Source organism: Paralichthys olivaceus, chromosome 13 (genome assembly GCF_024713975.1).
Source record: "Paralichthys olivaceus isolate ysfri-2021 chromosome 13, ASM2471397v2, whole genome shotgun sequence".
Classification (NCBI taxonomy): Eukaryota; Metazoa; Chordata; class Actinopteri; order Pleuronectiformes; family Paralichthyidae; genus Paralichthys; species Paralichthys olivaceus.
This window is the reverse complement of record NC_091105.1, coordinates 21735782-21763246: the sequence shown is the minus strand read 5'-3', so window position 1 is coordinate 21763246 and position 27465 is coordinate 21735782. Positions and strand designations below refer to the sequence as shown.

Genomic DNA, 27465 nt, shown 5'->3' with positions numbered 1-27465 from the left:
CCTGTAGTAGAGATCTGGAGTTTAGCAAAAGCAGTAGTTATCTTCAGATGAGCATTCATTCCAGTGTCTCTTGCTTTCACTTGGGTTGTCTGGGGGATGGTAAACAAAGTTATTTTTTTATTATTTTAATAGTAGCAGATAAATACTTCCAAGAGGACAAACCTTAACAGAAAATAACCTCCCACCACTGTGGAAACATTTTGTATCTCAGTGCAGGCCGTGGACAGTTGTAACTCACTGTCATCTCCCTTGCTTTTGATTAATAGGCTGATCAGGCACAGCTCTATCCCGGTGTAAGCTTATCATCCCAGGGCTCATCCTGTTCGGCTAACCTGGCCACTGAAGAGCAGCCGAAGACAAGCAAACCCTCTCCAGGGGCTAATCTCCCAGGGAATCCAGGATTATGGGCAGCACTAATAACAACTCCCCTTCGCAAATTAAGATGAGCCAACGGCTTAGTGGGGTTAGAAGGTTCCCTCCTCGCCTTGCTGTCTTTTGGTCCGGCTCTGCTGTCCAGGTATGGACTTACAAGGTATTCATAAGCTGTGGACTACTGGGACAAAGATTGAAAAGGCTGTCAGGAGCTGGGGGTGTTGTAAATAGTGAGGCGAGAAGTGATGCTTAGGTTTTTTTCTGACTCTACAGTGCACACAGTGGCCAAGATGCTATTTTTCTTGACTCTACAAGGATGTGTGGAAACTGGAGGCAAGGAAAGTCTTTATTTATCAGGTTCATAACTGATAAATGGTGCGTAACCCACATTTGTTCTTGCTCAGCAAATCAGAGTTGCAGACAGGCGAGAAATAATATTACATACAGGTTAAGTTCAGTGCATGACAATTGTAGCCTACTTCCAGGTGCATCCAGTCACTTATTGCTGCGCAGCCAAAGGTTTTACCCAACTCACTAGTACTTCATCCAGACTACAGATGGCACTATTGCCTCAGTGTGGTTGGCACTGGAGAGCATGACGACCCATCAAGCTGATTGACATTTATTCTTCTTTTAGGTTCATAAATTACCGTTGCAAGAACAGAGATTTACATTGGAGCTACAACAAAAGGAATCACTTTGCTTCCAGTCAAAAAGTGTTCACCCTGTACCTCTTCAGCCCTTTTCCTGTAAAAAGTAACTCAGTTTATGCTCAAAATGTCCCTTGGCTTTCACAGGTTCCACCAGATTGGTGAGGCAAATCAAATGCAGGCTCATTCATCCACTGACCGAGGCCAGAGAGCATTAAAATCTTTGAGAAAATGGCTTTTCACACTCCGGGCTGTAAGCTGGTGACCTCTCAATTTAAAGGCTGTCCAAAAAATAAACCATAAACTCAACACTCAGGTTTTCCATCAGTCGAAGAGTGAAGTTATGAGACAATTGCCATGACTTAATAAACAAAAGAGATGGAAGTAACAGCTGATCCTGCATGGGTGAGCGGCAACTTAAGAAGATCATTTGGATCAATTCAAATTCAGCAATTACAGAACCAAGTGAACTGAGTGTTCTGCTCTAACAGCAAAGGAAACCAGGGCTGCCTCTCGCTGCACTGAGATGTCTTTCTTCCCTGCCTGTCATGCATGTTCCCAAATTCGTAAAAAGATTTTTTTTTTCCTTTCCAACTTGTGGCGTGTTAATTACTGGCAGCATTCTCCGAGGCTCTCTAAACTGAAATGACAGAGGTGTTCTTCAGCGTGCTGAAGTCGGTTCAGCTGCTGGCTCGGATAATTGAAAGGCAGGATTTCCCAGCTGGAATCACTGGGGAAGAAGAGGCCCCTGTTGCTGCCTTCATAATGACAAATGTCTCTCTCATCCCTTTACAGTGTAGTTCCAGCAGGTTCAAATGTGTCAGTGTGCTGGAGACAACGTGACTGTTTAGTTACATGGAAATCCCCAAATACAAACCATTAAATCTGCACCTACATGGTTAAAAACATTCATGAGGAAAATGTATTTTCAACTCCACAATTAGTTCAACTTTTATTAAGACATTATGATACATTTGACAAAAGGAAAAACTTTTTTTTTAATTAAAGATTTGTAATTAACAGACAGAACAGAGACGGTAAAGCACATCAGTGTGAACAGGTGGGATCTCCATACTGTCTTTATAAATAGCAGTTACTGTACAGCTTGTTATCTTTACTGGTATCATATGATGTGGTAATTAGTGATATCATTTCAAGGTGAAACTAAAAGATAGAAAGGGATGGGCAGAAATAGGTTAGTCCAGTCTGAGGAAGATCACAGGGTTCATACTATTTAGTACTTGTTGCTGTTGTGGGTACCAGCTGAGTGGAAAAGAAACGCCTTCCATTGAGCGTGTCAATACACTCAATTACAGAACCAAAAGAGAAAGAAACAGTAAAATATCTGGTTCTGGTCACATTGCAAGGCTATTTGAGCTGCCATGTTGCGTCAATTGAACAGAAAGGACAAAGACGGGCACAGATGCCTAGGGCACCTAGGACATGGTGATCTGCATGGACTCCAACATCTCTTCCACTGCCTTCATGGAGCATTTGTTCTCCTTAGTCCCGCGACCGGCCAGCTGCATGTCAGAGAAAGAGGGTGAAAGGCAGAGACAGAGAGATAGCAGGGGAGGGGAAAAGAGAACATCAGCTCATCTGCCAACTAAAGTAATGAACAGCCAAACACACTTGAACACAGCCTCACGGAGGCATTGATAAACTCATCCACCGTACACCACGCTCCACTTACTGAGAGAAAACGTCCCTGTCCCAGAGGCAATAAAGATCTCAGAGACAACAACTGTCATTAGATAGAATTGGTACAAAGTCATTCAAAGAATAAAAAAACCTGAAAGGGTTTCTCATGAACAGTTGCATAAATGCCATTTTTCAGTGTGTGTGTGTGTGTGTGTGTGGGAGTGTCTGTGTGTGCTCAGATAAGGATGCCCAAATTTGTCCCCTTCCATAGCCTCTAGTTCAGGAGTACATAACACTGCCCTCTAATTTTAGTATCGTGTCCACGGGGGTTCACAGGAAGTGCCGCAAATTATAATCCACAAGCACGTACAAGATAACTCATGCATGCGCACACAGGCACACACTTTCTCTTTCCAATTAATCTTGGCAACAGACGAGGCATCCCCTCAAACACAACACAACTTCCTTAACCTTGGGCAGGGGACCAGGAATATAATGAAGGGTGAGTCCAATTAACCTCATCTCAGCACATTTGTCCACCAACAGAAATCTTTATGAAATGTCTCCAAAGAGGTATCAAACTGCTGCATTAGTGGTGATATGAGACAATATGGCCAGCAGCTCCATCATATGCAAGATTTTCTCATTTGCCATTGTAGTCAATGAAAACTGTGACACATTTTTTGCAAGTTAAAGTCTTCTGTGACATGGAAATTAAGCAAGGTCACAGGTCTACAAGGCTGTGTTAGCTAATGAATGCTATCGTTAATGGGCTATCTTAATCACAATGACAATGCAAACAAGCTAATGTTAAGCAGCACTTAACAAAATTGCGATATAATTTAGGAGACAAACAATGGTGTTCCTGTATCTATTCATCTCAAAGTACCTTTAATGCTGATATTGGAAAAGACACTGTGGCAGATAAGAGTAGCCACTGACCTCTTGCGATTTAAAACCTGTGTAAAACACCCATTAACACCCACATCTTGCCTTTGTCTTCATTGGGAAACAATCGACAATAACTTGCGGGTCAAACGACTCTGCAAAGTTTTAACCAGCTCCGCCTCTGATTAGCAGTGAAGGAAACGTGACACCAAGGTGAACAAGCTAATTTGGCAAGATAGTGAGGTAATAGAATACCTTAATTTTTAGTGCGTTTGAGACGTTGAACATCAATCACTGGAGGAAAAACAGAAACGCAAACTCCTCTACTGGTGATGGGAAAGGAGTCAATCATCTTTTTTAGTTAAATCTCAAGAAGACAAGGAATTATCACAATCGAGGTGCACAAATTCGACAAATATATGCAGCTCTGTAGTGTCCTTGAAGATGGACAAAACACCATGACCCCAAGTCCTCAAGGTGAGAGATGTTTCCTCCCTTAGACTGAAGCATTGACACTGACACTGTAAACACCATTAGTCCAACACGTAAAAACCATATTGGGGTTTCTTCCCCAATACACCAACAGAACAGACCCTCCTCTACATGCTATCTATATAAAATAAAACACAGCCCAATCCTACATCCATCATGAAACACTGATTGTTATTGCTGTGACACCTTAATTCGATCAACTTTTGGTCCTGCCCAGGCTTTAAACAAACAGGAACTAACTTCACCCTATACTCTATTTCCATGGCAGAACGTTTTTCCTTTTTCTTTTGCCAAACTCCAACTTAGAGGGGGCAGTTGGCTAAGGTGTGCAATTGGCTACGTAATTTCCAACTGTGACTCATTCTTCTAGATTTAGGGCGTGCGTGTGCGCATGTGTGTCTGGTAGCTATAATGATTAGTGCATTTCATTGCCTTGCTGCCTAATGCACCATTACCTCGGGCCCGGTAGTCAATTATCTCCGCAGCCTGAGGTGAGACCACCACATTAACTCCTGCCCCGTTCTAAAACAGTAGGAGCAGACCAGACAGCTCCACGTCTATTTAGAGCATATGATAATAGAGTCATGACGCAGCGGGAGACCGTGGTCCGTGACAGAAGAGTTAATCAGAGAATCTGTTTGGAGAGTTAGGGCAGCAGGGCAGGAAATGTCGAGCTGCTTTAAAGCCTCCTGCACCTATAACCCACATATCTACAGGTCTTTTACATGTCAGCCGACCCCACCGAGGTAATTACTTTTCTTTTTTGTTTAAAGAGCCCCAGTCAGTTGTGACCTCTCGCTGACGTCTGCTCCCACTTGCACTCACCTGCCCACCTTTTTCTCACACTGAGGTATGACAATCACCAGGTACCAGGGCCTAATAAAAGTGGACGACTGACACGAGCAACGCTTTAAAGGGGCTATCAATCAGCCAGCACAAGCTCACAGCGGCCCGCAGCTGTATGACTGAGGCCAACACTGCCGCTCCTTTTCAAGATCTCAGAAGTCAGTTAACTGGGGCGAGGGAGCGAAACAATTAAGGAGGCAACAGTACACCTTGTCATTTACCTCCTTCACACAGCAGCCGTTAAAAAAACATCTACAAGTTGACATGTGCGTGGAGCCGAGCTTGCATACACAAACTGTGCACGCACACACTCACAGCCGAGTTGAAATCCAAGTACAACCCCCAATTACCAGGCAACTTAAACAAATACAAGAGGTTGTACACCAGGGCAGGAGCAGAAGGGTGGGATGCAGCTCATATCATGTTCCCAGAAGGTCAGAGCCGTGACTGACTGAGGTGTCTCATTATCAACACCGTGGGGTCAGAACCATAGAGTCAAACTCTTTTCACAATTTGTACACTGGTCTCAAAGAGTAGCTGAAGTATTTCAATCTGACATCTGACATGACAACTCAACCAAAAACATTTTCCTCAGGGCCACTAGAACATGGTCTATCTATCATGGTGATGCATACACATGGCTTCCCTGGCACTGATTTCAAAGAAACTTCAGTAACTAGTTAAGGCCTTGGCTGGTAAGCTGTTTCTGAAACACGTTTCATCTTATTTGTTCAAATCCTCTTCACGTCCTGAAAGCCATCAATAAATAAAGGTGTCTGAAAAAAGCCAGTGTCTGTGACCCTTGCAATAAGCATGGCCAATCATTTCATTCATTCTGAATTCACTGGTGTACCTGTCCGTCACTAACCAAGGAGCGTATGACACAGCAGAAGACCGGAGTCATCAAGCAGAAAGACAAAAGCAGTTTTCAAACATGACCTCCAGAGGATCTCTGGAGAATTGGGTTCGGATTGCTCCAAAAATGTACTTTCACACATTCACAACTGATTTTCTGCTCAAACGCGTTCATAACAACACTGAAATCACAGCATCAGAGCATTAAGTTGAGGGGATGTTCAGCAAAGACAGGCCGGATGTAACATATTAATTCCGCTGCGGAGATCATGTGTGTTTGTTTACAGTACACCGACACCAGCCTCGGCTCTTATCATCAAAAGCTCTTTTGACATCTTCGTCTGTGTCCTCTAGGTGTATGGCACTGTTTTCCTTTCTGAGATATTTGTTTTCTCTTGTTTTGTTTTTTTCCCCTGTAGCGTATTATAAGAGAATACAGTATATCAGATCCTTTGGACATTTGCAGATTTTTTACTGAAGGAATAGTCAGATAAAGTCTGCAGAAGGTCCGGAGGCTCTCACTCAGACATTTGCGTTAACACATACGGAGCATGTCGAGTGAATCTCAGGAGTTCACTGCATTTGTGAAAGCAGCTATACACTGCTATAGAAGAGATGATAGCCAGACGTTAGTGAGTCAGTCACTGAAAAGTCAGCTTCTAACAGTTGTCAGGCAGTGCACGTTCATGAGTTTTGGGGGCATAGCTTTGATGAGAGAGCCAATGTGAGGGGGTGGGATGTGTCTGTGGCATATTTTTCAAAGTATAGCCTGCTCTAGAGCAGCTTTTCCAAGATTACCAACCCTAGTTTTACAATAATTTAATGATGTGAATGAGCAACTATGCCTTTTCTAAAAAGCGGTCATATTCAGAATACTGGACTGTTACAGACACGCAATAGCTAATTCACAACAGCCAACATCATCAATCTCACACGTGTGTCCTCTGTCTGTGGTTAAACCCTCTCTCATACCTCCCTGGCAATAAAGAAAATATTTAAGCAAGGACAACACATGCTACACTACTGGTTACGGTACTGTCTAATACCTGTAATGACTTTCAGATGAACTTGCAATGCTGTTGCAGATCTGTTTCCAAGCTTGTTTGATGTACTTCCATATATCCAAGCAACTGGCAATAATGAGTTCATAATCAGTTTGAAATACAAATATAAAATTTGGTGTAATTAGTGTGATAGGAAATAGGGTCGTTAGCCCTTTCACCTTCTACTCAACTTCAGATTTCCAGTCATAGCCTGATTCCTATTTTGCTTTACTGACGTCCTTCAAACATTTGGACATTGCCAAGTTTCCTCAAAATATGATTTTCATTTTCAAACACTTTGTCCCTCTCCCTCTTTGAGGCCCCTGATAAGATGAAACCTTTGCACTTAGAGATATCCATCATGTCCCCTGCTGGGATCAAACACTTCTTGAGACAGCGAGGTAAGGTCAGCAAGCGTTCTGATCAAAGTGGCGAGTATTGTGGAACAGACACATTCGGGTGACTAATTCTGTTGACCAAAACTGCCTCTGCATTTTTCTTTTTATTAAACAGATCTATCTCTGTGTATTAAGAATGAGCCTGAACAAAACAAGCTGCACCTCCTTGGTCGTGACGGTTCATTTCCAACTTGAGCGTACGGGAACAAGCAGGAGCTTCTCTTCCACAGGAGCTTCAGCCACTCTCTGTGACATTACTCACACGCACATGTCTGAGTGCTCGACGTATGAAATGTGTCTATGAGGCGAGGGGAGCCAAGTGTGGTGAGACGAGGTCTTTAGAGGCTCAGCAGGGAACCTCTCTCTCTCAACAGGACCCACACATGCTGAGCAAAGAACCACTTATTACATGTTTAACTGTCGGAGCCCAAATAAGCAACACATATGGGCTCGAATGGCAAAATAAGATTTCTTTTAAATATGCTTTAATACTCAGGGTGCCATAACAACGTCGTAAACCATTTTAGTTAAACAATCTAAGCAGCTCCTCACTTTTTCCCCTCAACACTTTGCAGATACTAATATGCGGGCACACGTGTACACTTTCAAATGGACACACATCTGTTTATTGGCCCCTAGTAATGAAGTTTTAGCAACACCTCTCTGGGAAAATAATTGAAGTTGTTGATTACATTTTACACAGTTGGGAAAACAGTGCAAGACTTCACTCTATATTCAGGCTCGTGAATTTGCTGCGGATCAGTTCAATTTGAAGATCACTGAAGCAACGAATTAGACAACTCCCTGCTACAGTCTAGCATGACTGCCGTCCTCGGAGAATCTGCTTGTGGCTCCGTGAGAAGCTCATCTGTGAAGCCAGGGTGTGGGATAAAGTCTTACCAGACATTGTGGCCTTAAGTCAACACATCAACAGTAAATGTACCCAGACACACTGAAAGACACCAAGGTTGTAATTTCAGCGCTGCAAGTCAAAGGCATCCATCAGGATTGCTGTGCATTCACGGGTCACTTGGTGGTTGTGAATACTTTTTGCATACTATGCAAATGAGGGGGATTTCTGGATGTTTGGACATTGTGTGCAAATACCCCATGAAAGCTCAAACACAACAGAAGAGTCATAAAACAATATGGTCGGTGGTTTTCAGTGTCTGGTAAAATGAATTGTGATGTGGGAAAAAGTGAAAACTCTCAGTCGTAGACAGAGACACTAAAGATATGGAGGCAAGAAATAATATATTTTAAATCTAGATGCTGTTATATCAAGTCTCACCTTATAGGCTCTATTTATTTGAGTGGCAGCCCAGGCAGCGTACTTCATATTGTCCTTCTTCACCTTGGCACTAACTTTAGGACTGGCAGCGATGTGACTTGCAGACTAGAGGAAAAACAGAAAGCGGGAAGAAGAAGCAGAAGGAGAGAAGAGGGAAGAGGGGTGTTCTTATATCAAAACTTGGTGAAACAGCAATAAAGGCGTAATTGAGATGAATGTGCAACCACTCTTACCATCTACCACTCCACTAGTCATTGTGGCAGAATGGAGAGAAAAAACAGACCTTGGCCTGATGACACAGGAGAAATCATTTATGGGGGGAAAAAGTGAGCGTTTTAATGCTTCATACGTAAATTGTCACTTAACGGGGGCCTAATTTCTCCAACACCATCGATTCCTGGTGATGAAAGGGCATGGTAAGTCTTCGAAAGAAGGAAAACCCGGTGTGCAGCGAGAGGAGCGCCGTGTGAATCACGGTTTCTGCCTGCCCCGACAGCTTCCCTCCGAACCACAAATCCCATGTCTTTCCCATGTTCCTGCCATCATCTCCACACAGCAAACCCCAGAGGGCTTACCCTGCCTGCACTTCAAAGCTCTCCCTACCAGCGTGCTGAAACTTTAACTACACACCAATCAACCTGGCCCTGCTTTTTCTATAAAATGGTTTGGCTTCTGTATTTTTTAGTAAGCATTTTCTTTATTTCTTTTTTCTTTTTTTTTTTCGACTCGAGAGAAACCTCAATTTAGATGATGTCAACGCAGACAGGCTATCCCCACAGAGCAGCGTGCACCATTATGGAGGGGAATCCCCACACAAGTGTTGTGAGTAACTAACCCACAACCCAACTGTGGTCAGTGCTACCAAGTCTGGACTCAGATGGTGAAAGTTTCATGGCCTTTCACTGAACCTCTTCCACCTGTCAGTAGCCGGACCTGCGATCAGAGCTGACAATGTGCAAAACACACTCTTCAGACAGATCAGTGACTGAAAATGGATTAAGGCCTCCATCTGAAGTAGAGAATAAAAAAAACTAAATTTGTTGGAAGCGATTAAACAAAAACAAAGAAGAGCCTGCAAACTTATGCCACTCTGCATGAAACGTTTCGATCCAGAGCGGGATCTTCGTCAGATCTTTTTCTTGAAGTATCCATTAAAAAGTAGAGTGTCAGTAGAGGACCTGTCAGGAAGCTGTGCAGGGCCTGCTCTGTCTCCAGACAAATGTGAGAGTTAACAGAAGCGAATGTCTCGGTTTGGAACCTGCCATGCTCCTCCTCATGTATGATGCCTAAACCTCCGGAGTGGTTTCACAGGGTACAGGGCTGCTGGGAGGTGTTTGGACTACCTGAAGAATCCCATTGCTGCGTTGAGGAAAACACTGGGCCTCTCTGTGTTAGACCTGCTTCCACTCTCAACTCTTTATTTGCTGCACTGCTATGTTTGTGTTTTTATGTCAGCTCTCAGTTACATGTGATGCATTGGTGAGAGCAGACAACATCCTATTTAAACAAATACGTGGAAGAAAAGGCTGTTTGGCCAAGACTACAATCAAAATGGCACCAGGTCGGATAGTTACAAAATGCTTACAGCAGTTGTCCTCACTCTCTCTCTTACTCTTTCTCTGTGCGTACTATATTTATTTAAGTCATAAACATAAAGAAGGTCTTACTAAAGGGGTATTATTACTAAAGTCAAGAGCTCCAGAGGGGCAGACTTTTCCTGTGCTGGAGTTCACCGTCTGAGTCAGCAGTGAGTTGACCTGTCTGACAGCCCCTTCTTCGCTCCCCCCCAAAAACACATTTACACACACATACACACGCACTAGTGTTACATGACACACTCAATGGCCAGTCTCAACCTTGACAAACCACAGGGTAACAAAAAAAGGTTCTGCTGTTGTTTTTTTGCTCTTTCTTTTCACTTTCTCTCCATGCAGAGCGGTACTCACCATATACAGACCAAACAATGCCCTCATGTTTCGGTTGTTCAGCCTCAGCGCCTGGGCAAAATACTTTCTGGACAGCTCCAAGTTTTCCAGTCCCCCCTGAGTGTACTTCACCTGTGTGAAAAGGCATTAAGCTGTGCTGAGGGGTAGTTCAAGCAATGACAGCAAGACATCTGAATAAGCAACACATGACAACCCCATGTAAACACTTCTCCCTTCATGAGCTTATATTCCCAATGACGTTAAAGTGTGTGTCAGTGTCTCTGTTACAGAGAAAGGCACCCTTCACAGAGCTCTAACATTTATTCCACAGCTTGCCCCCATGCTTGATGACGGACATCCAAGGGCGTACCTACCTCAGCGTACTGCTCACAGTACAAGTGATTGTGAGGATTGGTCATCATCAGCTCCTCCAGACAAAACGCAGCTTTTCCATAGCTGTGGAAATGACAAGAGAAACAGTAAGCCGATTGATACAGCTGTGGATATGTCATCCTTTAGCTTGCTCAACTGTGAAGCACAACATCTATGCCCAATAAATTTACAGGTATAAATCTGAATTGAAAACTACATGGGGCATGGGTGCGACAGACTTATAGCCCACTGGATGTTGCAGAGGTCCGTAAAGATCCACCACATGACATAAAGTTTATTTAAAGGCTTACAGTAAAGGTTAGTCAGTGCAGACAGCTGGAAAAGGTAAAAGCCTATCTAGTATGGTGATTCTCCCTCCTTTGGGGACACTGAGGATCAATCTTCTCCATCTGTGTGTTTTTTCAGCCTTTAATGTGTAGTTAACTACCTTCCTGAGGTCAGCACTACAGTAAGAGCTGGCACACTGTGCCTATACTCAGATGAGATCACTTCTCAGCAGCAGACTGCTGAGCTGTTGACCTCACACTAATCTGCTGCCACTCCACTTCTAATACACAGTTTCCCCTTCACAGTACCAGGCCAAGTTGAGCTAAGACACAATATATCACTGAAACACAAAGCCATAAAACGTCTACAAACTTAACAAATAGAAGGCAACACACACACACAAACCAAGGCAGAAGCAGACCTACCAGCAGAAAAATAGGGCTGCACTGGCCTTCTATCAACCCATTCAAACTAATTCAAAGTTACTATCATTTTTGTGTAGCCAAGGATTCACTTCTTGAGCAGACTTTTTTTATTCTGCAAGACGTTTGCAGTTAAAATACCAAAAGAGGCCTGCATGTCTCACCAGGCTTCTCAAGATCTCCAGAACCTCTTTGTCACTACGTGTGAGATATGATGCAAAGATGCAAGTTTTAGCGGGAACCAAATGATCAAAAATACTGCCTGCCACAACATGAAGAACTAGGCTATTTAAAGTCTGCCATAGTAACTAGCTGAAAGACTAACAGCATAGGAGGGGAAAGGAAGGTGCGGACAGAGAAAGAAAGAAATAAACAGGGGGAAGGGGTTGAGTGGAGGGGGGAGATCAGAGGGCTTGGATGGTTGGGGGCTGCTTACAATTACCACTTCCTCTCCATAAAAACTTTCAGATGTGCTCGTGCAGTGGCCGTGGCCTGCAACAAAGCCTGCTCCATCAGCCATCAACCAGAATCTTGTACCGGAGCCAGACCCTCACCTCTTGCGCTCTTCCTCCGAGCCATCCAACCCCACTGACACTAAGCTACTCCCTACGGCTGCTCCTAAGCTCCCTCTTTACCACAGCTCTTGAGTAAGGTTGTAGCCACCATCATGTGCGAGACTGTAAGAATCGTATTTGTTTCTTTTGGAGGTTAGTAAAAACCATCAGCAGTGGGCTTTCCCCCATTTTAATACCACATTCTGACTGCATATAAGACAAAAATGGATTCAGACTGTCTAAAGTATGTTTGAAAAAATTATTACTATTTATCCTGTAATTTTGGATGACCAGTCCAATTTTGCTGAACAGTCTCACAGGCTGGGTCAGAATGAGCGCCAATTGCAGATTCCGACAGCGGCTCCATGCAATGCTTGCAAATAAGCAAAAACTATCCTGAGTCTAAAGATCGTTGGCGTGAGGCTTGTTTTAGCAGTGTCAACTCAGAGGATATTAATTACAGTTTTAATCTGTTAACACTGATGTCTGCTGCAACCCTAACAACCCTGCAATGGCAGTGCAGAGACACACTGCTTTGTTTATTTTTAGCTCCCAGGGTGTTGTGCAGTGAGGGGAGGAGAGTTTATTTCTCTTGCTCGCTTCTCCATCAGCCTCTGTTTGCTCTGGCTTGGGGGGGAAAAGAAAAGTGCCACCACCTTCTCCTGGGAATTTCACAGCAAGTGCTCTCTCTCCCTCTCTCGCTGCCTCCCGCTGGAAAAGAGTGGCGATAATACCAGGCTATCCGGAAGAGGAGGAGGAGGGGAAATGGGAGTTTGTAACCCAAAATAAAGAAAACAAAGAAATGAAATTGACACGCCTATAGATAAGGGGCTGTGGGAGTGAATGGTGTGATATTAGAAGTGTGGGGATAAGCTGAGAGATAATCCGCTCACCCCTGGATTTCCTCTGACTACTACAACAAGAAAGCCTCTCAGACAAAAGCTGGAAATATCCAATAAGTAGCCTTCTCACCGTTCTACACATTCCTGCTCTCACTACTTTAGTACCAGAGCAACCAGAGTTAATATGCACACACACACACACGTGCACACACACGTGCACACACACACACACACACACATACGTAAACACACACACACACACACACACACACACACACTTTTAACACATAGGACAAGATGGAGAATATCTCTTGAATTACCATGATCAACACACCAGAACAACACATAGCTTAACAGGTCAACGACAGATGCAGCTTCAGCCACTTCTGAGCCCCAGACAATTACGATAAAATGTGAAAAGAACAAAATGGCAGAATGGCTGTTCATAACTCTAAAGCCCAACAGTCTCCTTTTAAAACCATATTAAAACTCACTTTTTTCATTATTTTCCACAAAGTTTGATTGAAATTGGTTGAGTAGTTTTTCAAAATGACAAACAAGCAGACAATGCTGTTGTCATGATTCTTGCAATGCTTTTGTCCGTCTGGCACTTCTCCTTAGCAACTGAGATATCAGTTGGAGGTCTGGGAGTCTTTCTGCTCTCACATTCAGGAGTGGCGACTTAAGACTGAAATCCTATTAAACTACTCTTATGTGACAAACATGGAAAGGGCTCCTTTGAGACCCCTGGCTGAGTTTGGCATCTCACCGCCTTCTATTGTGGCCAAACCAACGGCCCTCTGGAGATCAAGCCATCAGTCTGAAGAGTTAAACTGACATATTCATCCCAAACATATGGTGGCTGTACTGCAAACACACAATCATTTCTAAGGAACTTTTTATACGCTAAAATATAAAATTAAAGGAATAGTTCACATTAAATAACTAGAATCACAGAAAAAAACATCAGCTATGCCTCTACAGTATGAATATTGCTCTGCAGGGTGTTTGGACGTGTTCCTTGTTTTTTTGTTATACTTTGCCTCTATGATGAAAACATTTATATTCAAATCAGTCGTTCTAGTGTGTCCAGCACGGTGATACCATGCCGGTGTGTTTAAACGGATATGAGAAGGGGCACTTATGTTTCTTCTTTGGCTTAACTATTCAAATAAAGGGTATGTGGAGATTAAACAGACAACGGCATTGGCTCGAGATCATTTCCTGACCACATCACCTCTTTTTCTACTGCTGAGATATTTACCATTTCTTCTTCACCATTTCATTATGTGTTTCTTGCAATAAAACAGATTATGGTATGCATTCAAGTCTAACACAGATAGGTTGTAATTACATCATTACTTGAAATCTGTGTTTCGAGAAGGCAAAGAGACACAAAATTAGACATTTAATGTAATTTGGCCTTCCACATAAGAAATTGAGTTAATCCTAGATCCCTATATACAACACACAAAATATACAAAAATTAGTTTTTTTATATTGTAAATGTAAGCAAATTCAAATTTGTCACTTTCATTGTCACAATTCATTCTTCGGGTCCATTCAAAGTGAATTTAAAATATGTTGTATTTAAAAAAAAGTATTTACTCATGTTCATTAATGTAGAGTTCTGACAGCTCGTGCCACGCTTCTTGGTCCCCAACAAACCTGTGAACACAAAATGTCAATAAGTTCGGTTGCTTATAAATTCATTACAGTGAATTCAAATCAGGGAATGTATTTGTAACATAGTTAAGTCAAAATGCAAGTACAATATTACTTATTACAATACCAATAATGACAGTCATCCAACTCTCGAGGTAAAGGAAATGGATTTCTAGTATTTTATGCACAAGTTGTGCCAGCCCAATTGAAAGCAGAGTAGGTTTTTAATTAAAATAAAAGCCAGGGGAGGTTGAGAGGAGGGGGTGTCTGACCCTCTCCCCATCTTAAAGAAATACTAACTGCTCCAGATACTCGTTGAGCTCCCGGATGGCTTCGGCGCTCTTCCCCTGGGCCTTCAATATGGAGATCTTACGCTTCCTTGCTGCCTGAAATGCAAAGAGTAAACAGGATTAGGACCTCAGCTCCTCCAGTGTTTGTCTGGAGGGGGGTTAGAGGAGGAGTGAGTGCAAGAGTTGTGAGTTTCAGTGTCTGCATTTGTGTATTTTTAGTGTTAGTACTCCTATGAGACCTGATCAAATGAAATAATGCTGATTCATCTTGTGATCACCTATAAGGTGAAACAGCATTTTAGTGTATTACAACAGCAACTGTGTAAAAAGACAAAGGGTGCAGATACATTTTACACCTAATTTAACTTCATTCATACTGGGGAAGTGAAATGAATCTAAGTCAACCAAGATGAAGGGGAGATAGTGGCCAACACGAGATGGATACGTACATTATGAGTCAAAGTGTAGGAATTGGAGTGAGTTCAGTGGCTGAGATAAAGTGGTGAGTCATACCCTAACCAAGTGGGGAAAATGGCACACTCCCCCAAACCCCAACGCCTGTCTTCCTGCCGACACGGCACGCAGCGAGCACTGCACCGGCCCAACTTACATCAGCTGAAAATTGCTTTCCGCTTCGCTCCGAAGTTGAAGTGACCTCAAGGTGGATTAGATTCTCATCAATCTGAATTAGAAAGTATTACTCCTGCTGCTCTGACTTTACCAAATGTTTTACTTACCCACCCCCAATATCTCCTCCCTCCTTTGGTAGTGAGTGAAAATCTTAACAGGAGGCTGCCACTCCATTAGGAGTGCACCACCCTGCCACAGCCTATTTTATTTATGGACTGGCAGTTGATTGAGTGGGGCTTCCTCTTCGATACTCATAACCAGAGCTACTGATGGCTGTGTATGAGTCATGTCTCGCAGGCTGTAAAACTGGACCTCTTCTGACACATCCATCATAAAAAATCCACTTATCCATCAAGCGGAGACAACGACTTACAGAAAAACTGCAGCCTCACCTCAATTATTTTTATTAAATGATTAAAATCTATTATGAAATTGTTGAGCAACAAGCAGTGAAAGGTCATTATTTCCTCTTTTGCATCATCTGACTATAAAACAAAGAACTTGATGCTATGTGATATTCAGGAATTTATGCTCATTTCCGACCAAAGTATAAGCATGTGGGATCTTTCCTCATCCAATACCAAAAAAGAGAAAGCAGAAAAAAATACAACAAACTCTATAGTGATGTTGAATGTGGAGTTCCGCACTTGTGCACTCCCACCATCGCCACACCCACCTCCCTTCTTTCCCAACTGTTTTTTCCTTTCCCAGATAAAGAACCATTTGGGGCTCAAAGGAACATATGGAAGTTGGTAGCCCTAAGAGTCACACAGCACTTTATTAAACGAGAAGCAATTCCAAACCACCTCTCTCTCCTCCTTTCTCTAACTAATGATCCAGAAAAACCTGGCAGTGGGTCTGATCCCTCTGTTGTCGTGATTCTTTTTTAATTAGCGCTCTGAGGAGGCCTTAGGAGTGAGGAGTAGATTATTTACATCACCCCTGGCTTTTTATGACCTACCGCAACCTCTCTTTATAATAAGAAACATCACAAGAAGGGTGGCACACCTAGCACACTTTATCTACGTGAAAAAGGGTGGAGGAAAAAAGAGAAGAAGAGCCAGACTAAACAAATGTTTTATGATGCTAGAAAATGTTCTTGTATACAAAAGCAATTAAGGTGTTTATTTTCCACTATGATCCTTTACAAAACATATATTTCATTTTCAAGTCAAACTCCAATACTTCTTTGAAATAATTTGCATTTGTGGTCAAAAATTCTGAACTGAGGCTTTCAATTTCAAATAACCTGACCCAGACAAATACAATCTTGTTCTACGATAAATCTGTAATTGCATATGATTGTGGGTCAACCTCAAGTCGTCCATATGACCTCAGTGGCTTATTTTACAAATACTTGGTAAAATGAGAGTGTTGCGATTCATTTTTAATGCAATAATTGAATTCCTCCAATTGTAAACAAATTATCAATTGGCACATCAGTGTATGCAAATGTTGAGGGTGCTACATGATCTAAAATACTCACAAGAAGAACTAAAAAGGTGGAAAGAAAATGCATTTACGCACGCAGACAAGAATTTTGCCAGATCATTGCTGTAGGTATTGGAACATAGCAAGCAATGGAAGGGCTAAGAGTTTGAAACATTTTTTGGACACCGCTATGGCAAAAAAAAAAACCTTGAGCAATTTTTGTTGATTCAACAATTTTGGTTAATGGGTACCACATCTATTCCACAGCCTGTAATTACAACAGCTCAGTTTCCAATCTCTGCTTCGCATTCTGGGATGCCTCGCAAGTCTTCCTTGTGGTCGCCAATTTTCCGCCATTTCTCAGGCCCATCCCTCGCCCGATTCTTAAGAGTATGTTGGAGAACATGCAGGGAGGAGATAGCCCTCGCTGCAAAACAGGTGACCTGAACGATGTCATAATGTCATCACTCCACCCGCCACTGCTACACCCAAGTCATTAAGGACAAGGATTGTGGGAAAAAAAGGTTTAAGGTTAACATCCCATGGACAGAGAACCTATTTGTCTGTTTTGTTCCATTCCCGGCCCCATGTTTGACTGACATCCTACACTCGCCAGGGTGGCAGTATCCAGCATTCAGGGACCAGGAAACCGACCGTTCCCTTTCCGAGGATGTCTCTGGAATCCCCAGAGGATCTGTGCTGTGTCTGGGAGGTGCCGTGGGATTCACTGAAATTACAACTCCCATTGTAAAAACAGTGGATGGATGCTAAAGCAAATTGTTGCACACTACGACAATGACTTTAAAAAAAATTTGCTGGAGCAGCACCCATTTTGCATATGAAAATGACAGCCTTACAAGAAAATAACGTGAGTTGTGGTTTTTACTTCAATCTTGTCTCGGACAGAATAATCGGGGCAGAGTATTTTCAGATAATTCATTGCAAATTATCCAAATGTTATTTTCTGGTCAGATATAGAACAAGCCTCCAGCATAATTTAGGAAAGTAGACTATCACTAAACACAAATGTTTCTGCAAGATGTAGCTGTTTTTAGCATCGTTAAAGATGGATAAACCACAGAACTTCTGAGAAATCATATTGGTTTCTAGTCTTTCAGTTTGTTGTATGGCTTTTGTTCTTGGCAACATCAGCATCAATAGAAATGCACAAACTTGCTGGTCAAAGATATTATAACTTTACTCCAGCCCTTCAAACTGATGCATAGCTTTGTGAAATGCTTTACTTAAAAAGAAAACCCTAACCCTGAGCACTCCTTTAAATTGAAACTGAGGGAACAAGCCCATGAAAACAGTCCTATCTCTCGTTTTAAAGGTCCAGTGTGTAAGATTTAGGTGAAATTAATTTTTGGCAGAAATTGAATATAAAATAATCCTAGTGATGTTTTCATTGGTGTGTTTCATCTAAATTGTATGAATTGTTGTTTTTCTTCACCACACGTTCTCTTTCATGTTGGGAAGGGGAGGGTGAGGTGAGGAGTATTCAGCTGCAACATGAAACTTCACCTCTAGATGTCACTAAATTCTACACACTGAATTTTAAAGTCTGACTTGCCAATCCGACTTGCAAACAGCAACAAAAGTGTTACATAAACAAAGATGGTCTTGACAAAGGGGAAGGTGGGAGTGAGTATGGTGGGAGGCAGCAGCTGTGGCAGAGCATGCTGGGAGGCATAAAGATGAGGAGGCTGTTCCTCTGTGCCACAGTGAAAGCAGTAGAGGTGGGGTACATTAAAGAGAGGAGGAGATTATTTTGGAAAGTTTTTTTTTCAGTAAGGCTTCTATTTGATTAGAGCAGACAGCTGAAGATATGGAGAATCTTCACAAGGCATCCAAAGCATGGATGTCTATGCTGTTGTTTCGAGCTAGACAAATGTTTTACACATCTAAAGCGATCCATATGTCAGCGTGGTACAGGAAACCCGTTGAACATCTTTGGGGTGAGGGGGAGGGGTACGGCCAAAATAAATAAGGTCATGGTTTCTTTTGAAAACCCTTTAAAAGATTTATTTTCTTGCGTGGCCACATGTCCTTATGGAAACAATTTACAGCAGGTACATTATATTTTGAGATGGTGGTGTGGGATTGGCTAGACATACTGCTGCAAGTCATTTCACAGAGATGAATAGAAAATTGAGGCGAGAAGGAAGTACAGAGAGTGCTTCAGAGAAATTAGGGTTATTCAGGGCTTGTCTGCGTCAACCTATCAGCATGACTCTGCACCCAAAGCCAGTAGACGACAACAGAGAAGGTGGGACAGGAGCTCAGTCCTGTTGGTCCAGCGTGGGGGTCTGAAAGGTCCAGTAAATCACTGTCTTCAAAGGCCAGAGCCTTATTTACACTTTATTTCCACCAAACATGTCTGCCATTGACTAAGACCATGAATCACCCCCACCTCCCCTTAGACACTTTTCAGTTGTGTGGGTGATAGGCTGATCAGCACTGCGGTTGAGGTCAGGGAGGCCAAGGGGAGTTTAACTTAGCAAACTCACACCACTGACACCAAAGTGCTTTGGCAGATTTAAAGCCCGCCAAAAAAGCTGAGACCACAGAGTGAAGCAAAGTAGAATGCTAAGCAGAGAGATTTTTCCCCAATCTGCCCCGACTCCTTCAGTCTTACCGTGTTGGTGGGGTCGTCTTGAAGAATGGAATCATAGTGCTTGTTGGCCTCGTCGTACCTTTAGAGAAAGAGGAAAGAAGACAAAGTTGTTGTTTTTTGTTTTGTTTTTTAAACCAATCCCAGATCCTAGTCCCCAGTTGGCTAAAATTAGGTGGTGGGGAATTCAAACAGAGTTCAAGGTAGTCAAGTTTCTGTATACAGCGTGGCAGGTTCCTGTGATTACAGTGAGGCTGTACAGAAATCAGTGGTGATCTAAAGGAAGAAATAAACACTCATTTAAGTTTAGGTTGCTGGTCACACAGCCAACATTGTGAGAAGCTTATATCACTTCACAATGAGTCATGAAATCAATACAAACAGAGTGTACTGTTTTGAGGACTGAATTTTCATTTGATTGGATCCAGTTTGATTCACCTTTAAACAAAATCAAATTGCTGCTCTTTCCAAGTCCACAGTAACTTTGCAGGTCCAGTTGTCCGTCTCTTGGCCCAAACATAATACGACAATACACACATATGAACTTGATAAGCAACAATATCTTCACAATACGCAGCCTGGCCTACACTGTTGGACTGTGCCCACATAATTCTGTTTAAAGAGGGAAATTTATGAGCTGTAAATATCAAATCATATGGTAAAGAAATCTGGGAATAGGAGGCATGTGAACTTCAGTTGTCATGTCCAATCAAGTGCTGACAGATGGAGTCTTCAACGTTTTTTACTATTAGGGGCAATCTGCAGAGCTAAAATTTTAGCAGTCGAAGGAGGGGTTCAGTGATCAGAAACTGTCCCGCCCACAGCCGGCAACAGACAGAAGCAACTCTGGTTTCCATTAACGCTGAGCAGCCCCACTTCCAGCGCTGCTGCTTCCCTCACATTCACTTTATTACTCAGCCACACTTTGGGAGATTTCAGATGGCACCAGGCAACCACTCACGAGCCACTTTGATTTGCTTTATTTATTTAGGAACCAAGTGTACGTGTGTGTGTGTGTGTGTGTTTGTGTGTGAAGGGGAAGGGCCTTGCTGTTTGAAGCTGTGTCATTCAAGTGTAGCTCTGTCTGCTGCCAATTAGATCCCAGTGTGCCGTTTATTTAATCCGACAGTGCCGAAGCAATCACTCTCAATTATCACATAAACTCTGACATAACCGATAAACCAGCAAATGGTGATCCGGGTGGGGAATGTGAGTGAGGAAGTAAACAGATTGAATTACCCTTACTTCAGCTCAGCGCAGACTAAAATACCCCCCTTGTTTATCTTTCTTGCTCATGCTCCATTCTGCTTACTTTTTTTATAAACTGCAGATTCAAAAAGAAAAAAATATCATTGAGGGAGGAGGAGAATGGCCTTGTGGCAAAAATTTAAATTTTACTACATGTCAATATTTAGGGGACATACTCGCAGCCCAGACACTGAAAGAGGAAGGCAAAAAAACATGAAAATAAGGATGGGAAAAAAAGATGAGGAGTGACAAAATAAAGAAAACAAATAATGAACAGAAACCAAAGAAGATTGAGGGACCCCCAGAATAACAGTGGGATCCGACCACTTCCTTCCCGGGAATCCCTAACTCAGGCAAAAGGGCCACAGGACTACCCAGCATTGAACCTCTCCTCTCTATGTTCCCCTCCTCTCCTAAGGAATGCTGGGTTATCCAACATAAACACACCCTACCACACACACACATACTGTAGTGACGCACACCCAGACCATTGTACCACTTAGGATCTGGTAACTGTTTCTTGACCCCAAGCATCCCAAAGTATCATAAATAACAGCAAGATCGTGCTTTTTTGTCACCTCTTTGTTTTTATCTCTGGAGCGGTCCAATGCTTACCTTTCCAAAGCTTCCAGCCTCATGCCCGATAATCGCTTCACTCTGTGGCTATCTGGAAACTGCTTCCTCAGTTCCTGCAGACAGGTCTGTAAGGATGTGGGCAGAGGGGAGACCAATTACAGTTGGCTGTTACTAAACTTTGTGTTACACTCAAGCTCTCACACGCTTACTTCGGCAGATACTCGTGATTTTTCAACATGAACCACCTGCCTTGAATTGTTTCAGCTAAACAAACCTAAAACAGTGATATGAAAGCAGACTGTCAAAAATAAACTTCACAGTTTATATGTTACCCACTTGGGCTACCTTGCTTGCCATTAAAAAAAGGAGAGTGAGGATACTTTCCTTCCTCCTCTATGCGGAGCTTGAATTTGTTTGATCAGAGAAGTGTAAGAGGTGAGGAATGGCTACAATCACATTCAGCATTATTCTGAATGAGATGGAAAAGTCTGCAGCGTGATCTGAATCGCTTGCGCTATCCATCAGCTCAAGTCTGGTCCTTGTGCTTTTTTTAAACGTCTGGCAGCAGAGCTGAGAGGATAGCCAACAGACAACTATTTCTAATGACTGAGTTCTGCCTTCTTCGTACTCAATGAGTCATTCTTTTTGCCAAAGGATTTGTCACTTCCATACTGATTACAGATGAACCATTTCAATTACTCTGACCTCTTGTCTTTTTTTATCCTGTGCACATTTGACTCTTTTTCAGAGCTATGAATATTTCAGAACATGAACTCAGAAACATCACATTAAGCTTTAGGAAGGCAAATAAATCCTGGGGGAAAAAGGTACTAAATGATGGCCAAGTTCAGCTAACACATGAAGCATGCTTCGCCTCTCATTTGCTACACCCTCTAATTCCAACTCTCAGCAAAGAGTTTTTCCAAAGTACAGACAGAGTAATACCATTTGGCCAAATAAAAATCAGATTTTCACATTTGGCAGAGAGGGTGCTGCAAAATAGGAATAGCTGTGAGAGAGCGTACATTTTGCTTTTGAAGCTTCTGGGTGTGTGAGGAAGTGCAGTAAAAACTTACCAGTGCCAAGTCATCCCGACTGCAGTCCAGCGCTGCGATCATCACCTGCTCATAAATAATCCATACTGGGCAGAAGAGACACACACAAAGAAGACAGTGTTAACTCCCTTTCCATTCCGCTGTTTGATGTAACATGAAAAAATGATATATTGAACCTGTGCGCTGTCCTCGTCAGCTGCACACAAACAGGCTTCCACCAAGTGAATCAGCAGCTGAAGAGTTCATTCAAAGAACTTTCTCAATTCATTTAAAATGGAATGCTCCATTTAACATGCCCACCATGGTAATGACAATGTCAGTTGTTAGAAACAATACATGGACTTCAAAATTGGACAGTGCAGCAATATTAACAATTTGTGAGGTTTTATAGTCATGGTGTTTGTTGGACCCTGTAATAAATAACTTATTTAATTGCATAACAACATTCAATTTAAGGAAATTGGGTTGATATAACCTAATTAAGATTTTTATGTTTGTTATGATGACCTCTCACTTTCAAGAAAGTCAACATTGTTGCAAACACTGTTCATGTTTTGTGAAACTAAAGCAGCTGAAGAAACATTTCTCTCTCATCCCCTTCTGTGAGCAGAGTGACAGAGTTACTGTCACATGGCCGAACAAATTTTAACTTCCAACTGTTTTTTCACTAAACATAAAAAAATACTGATTTAACAGTTCCAGTATAAACAGCAGCGTTTCCCAGTCACTGATTTATTTATGATGGCACAATATTAACCAGGAAACTTACATATTGTTTTTTTCTATTTTGTATCACTGTTTCAAATGGGTAAAAGCTCATTTCAGTATAGAGCTGAAAACAGCTTATTTATTCGCTCTACCCCTCTTTGCTCCACTCTATTTCTCTATCTCTCTCCAAAACACACACACACACAAACACACTGCTCTTGGTCACATTATCAGCTTTGCTTATATTAGACACCTCTTTTTTCTGTATTTTCTCCTCCATGATTCTTACAGAAATTACAGAGCTCATCTAAACCGTTTTTTAAATAAATAAAACCAATATCAAGCAAGTCTGTAAATGTCAGTATTGTTACAATTAAAAACTTGTAAAGTAAGACATGTTGAGCACCATCACCAACACAACCATTCTTTTTTTAATTACTGAAAAATGTGAAAGATTAAATGTTTGTTATTTTTGAAGCTTTGTTTTTTATGTATTATTTACTTGTTAATCTTATTAGGTATCATTCAAATTGATTGTTTCACTTTTGGTAACTCTTAGTAAGATAAAACATTTTACTGTGTACTGTAAAGTTGTTATATATAAGATGTTAGTTTGTGTTTAGCAAATTTAGATTTTTTTTTAAAGTTTAAGAGCACATTAAAAACATTGTTAGAAAATGAAATGTTTAATGAAGCCTTATAATTTTGCCAACTGTAACATTATAACATACTGACTAATGGCTTGGCTACAGCAGCTTATTATTGGAATTCGTAAAACAGGCTTGACAGACTGCTCTGACAGCAAACTGCACATGTTCAGCCAAACAAACATCCTGTGTTAATTGAAAAGAAAAAGAAAACCCAACTCCACCCCAACACTGGAAGGTTATGCCAAAACAAACAAATGCCTGAAGTTTTTCTTGACTTTAATGATGCCAACTCTTGTTCTGATAATTGCCATCCCATTTCACAGCCAATTTAAGAGTTGGTTTCAATTAAACCATGGCATGTAAGAGTGTATCCGACTCTTCTAAGGAATGTATGAATCATAATGAGAATGGGGGAAAAGAGAGTTTTACGAGGTAATGCAACAGGACAGAACTGTCCCAGAAGAAATCGTGACTTTTTTGACATGTTAATGGTTGGTAGAACTCACTGCTTTATATATAAAATGAGAAAAGTAGCTTAATGTACTCAGTGAATTACTAGACAGCAGAGATTCCCTAAAGGACACTTTTCACACCATTGTACTTGTCCTGTTACTCTTGTGTCAATAATACCCCGTGTTTTTGTACATCTACATATTAATCATGTTTCAAAAGCATTTTCTACTTTTACCAATTATCTGCTTGTCTTTGTGTTGTGAGTTGTCTACTCATCTTCTACATCACCAAGCAAAGAAAAAGAAAATTCATTCATCCATTTCCAAGTGAAGTATTCTTTCTATTCCCTCAATAATCTCCAGGTTGTCTTCATTATCAAAGCGATCTTATACTTTAGGAGTGAGTCTTTTAGTCATGCCTGTGCCTATTTGTGTTTAACCAGATGAACACACAGTTAATAACATGAGCGTAACTGTTTTTGCAGAGGGATGTTCAGTGGTTTCGGTTTCTGCAAAGCAAAAGATCCCGATTTGAAAATATTTGTTTTAATTTGAAACACAACTGGAGGTTATACTCATCTCTTACTCTAATGTGTGACAAGGGAGCAGCTTCAAGGGAAAGGGGATAAGCCGTTCATTGTGTTTTTACCAAAACAGACATGTTTTCTCTGCTAACAAGAGTTGGTCATTAAGGGCAAAATTATGTGTTTAGAGCTGGGCAGTAAACCAACATCTAGAATTATGCTTGTGCATTGTGCAAGCACAGTGAGGAGGTTAACACACATAGTTTATCTACCTTAAATCTTGTAAAGAAGTCTAAAACCGCAACCTTGACTAAGGAGCAAAAGTGAAGTATTTAAATAGGAATAATAATGTGACATTTGCCATTATTTTTATCTATATCCAAAGATATGAACATTTTTACCTGGATATAATTTTGGCCATTTAGTCCAGCTCTAGTATTAAACCTGTTTTAATGTGTATCCTTCGTGAAACAATTCTGTAAACTTTATTGCTATTGTATGCATTTATGTAGTTAATTGGAGACCGCTGAATTAAACCATTCTTGAAATAATGGAAAGAGAGTGAGAAACTATATGCGCTAATTCATTTGGTCTTGACACACTTACTGTCATCTCCCAGTTTTGATGAATGTTCGCTGATGAGTTCTTCGCCAACATCCACTATTTGTTCACTATTCCTGCAGTTGTCTTCTCTCCATTTGCGCAGCTTGTCTCTCATCTCTGTGGATGTGAAACCATGAGAACAGTTGTTGTCTGTATCAACACACATGTATAAAGTCTGCTCCTGCAGCTGTGGGGCTGTGCAACACACGACTCAAGCTTTGCTGTGATAACGTTTGCACTGAATCATCATCATCTGAGCTGATGGGGCATGCGACTTGATGGATCGGGGATATTCAGACACCCTGGGAGAGTGAATGGATACGTAGTATTCATATTTTCGCTTAATGTGTAGAGTAAGGTCAACTTTTAACTACTGTGATTATGATTGTGCTCCGTGTTCACTCATACGTGCACGCGACGTGGTTATAACGTCATTATTACATCGCTGGTGTTACTGCTGCTGTTCTGTCACAGAACCGGACATCTATTCAAACGTAGCTGCAGCTAGCGTTAGCAGAAGCCACCATGTCCGGCTAACGGGCTCCAGACGGGGACTTATCTGAGTACAAACACACAAGCTCTCCACACGAAGCTCGACAGATATCAACAATAACTCATTTATTAAGGCAGCTGCTGAGCCGGTGTGAATTCACTGAATGACTGGGTGAATCCCGATGAGTTAGCAGACAAAGCTAACTAGCATTAGCTACGCACTTCACGTTGCCTTGTTGGCTTGTGTTTTATCCGTGTGGGACAACGACGACTCTCCCTCATGGACGAACGCGGACGCACGTGCTCCCACATGAGCAGAACCCCACTGGTCTCACTGACACGTGAGGAGAATCTACTTTGTCTTCAGTATCTTACCTTCCCATCCCACATCGTACAGTTCTGACACCGACGCCATCTTTTTTTTTTTTTTCACAACATACGTCGTGTGCCTACGTCACGGACTTAACCAGCTAGGGGCATGGCCTGAGGACATAATATTAATATTATTAATAATAATAACGGTCAATACATTATGTTTTATTAATGGTAGTAGAAGAATAAGTAAGTATTTAGACTGTTGTTGATGTGATGTGGTTCTTTTAAAAGCTTATATATTTATATCGACAGCATCACTTATTCATTTTGTTTTTTACTTTTTTATTTAAAAGTCTATTTAAAGTTAAGTTAATAATATACAAGAAGAAGAAGATAGACATTTTTAATATGTTATTATTATCGGTAGGAGTAGTCATGGTAGTAATGATAGTAGTAGTAGCAGTAGTAGTAATTATAGTAGAACAAGAATAAGTAGTATTTAGACCATGTGTTTTTTGGTTCTATAAAGCAAATGATGTGGTTCATTTAAAAAGCTTATGTATTTATATTAAAGCATTACTTATTTATTTTGTTTTTGAATTGTTTATTTAAAAGTGTATTTAAAGTTAATTTGCAATAATATACAAGAAGAAGAAGAATAAATTATTAATATGTTATTATTATCAGTAGGTGTAGTCGTGGTAGTAATGGTAGTAGTAAAGGCAGTAGTAGTAGTAATAGTAGTAGAAGAAGAAGTCGTTTTTAGATCATGTGTTTCTTGTTCTATAAAGTAAGTGTTGTCGTCAATGGCACGACTTAATAATTTAGTTTTTGACTTGTTTATTTAAAGTCTATTAAAGTTTGAATTGTTGAACAACAACAATATTAATGATAATAATAAACCTACATGACCATTGCACTGTTCAGCAACATAGAGCATGATAGTATGTAGGTTACAGCATTTACAGTCCAGATGATGTCTTTGTCATTCCTCTCCTAAGAATTGGCTGGGAAAGTCGTCTCAGCCTAGAATTTATCAGTGTCCTCTGAAAATATGAAATGTGCTTTCCAAGCACAAATACTCGTTTATCCTGATTTCCCTCAGGAGCTTCTGTGAATCTCATCCCCATGGCCGCGTCTGCCCGCTTACACACTTCTCTCCTACCACATTAGATATTTGTTGCAGTAAAAATTTGCTTACAGAGACATTTCAGTGATCTGATGTCATATCCAGAGCACATTGCCCACAGCTAAGCTTTGTTGACGTTCTGTTGTGAAGGGGCCACGAGGAAAGAATTTTATGTCTAAAGGACACTGATTTTGTAAAAAACCT

At 41.4% G+C, this 27465-nt stretch overlaps 1 protein-coding gene across 1 annotated transcript; it reads right to left on the bottom strand.

The window, feature by feature from the left end:
• Window positions 1-1961: 1961 nt before the first annotated feature.
• On the bottom strand, window positions 1962-26315 carry emc2 (ER membrane protein complex subunit 2). The gene is made up of 11 exons (XM_020091015.2): window positions 26193-26315; window positions 25329-25442; window positions 22410-22474; window positions 21373-21458; window positions 19534-19591; window positions 14845-14930; window positions 14488-14547; window positions 10776-10857; window positions 10423-10533; window positions 8477-8581; window positions 1962-2545 (listed from the first exon to the last, which is right to left on the bottom strand). Exons 1-11 carry the CDS (start codon window positions 26230-26232, stop codon window positions 2459-2461), a joined length of 894 nt encoding a protein of 297 aa, XP_019946574.1. The 5' UTR covers window positions 26233-26315; the 3' UTR covers window positions 1962-2458.
• Between the last annotated feature and the right edge of the window lie 1150 nt (window positions 26316-27465).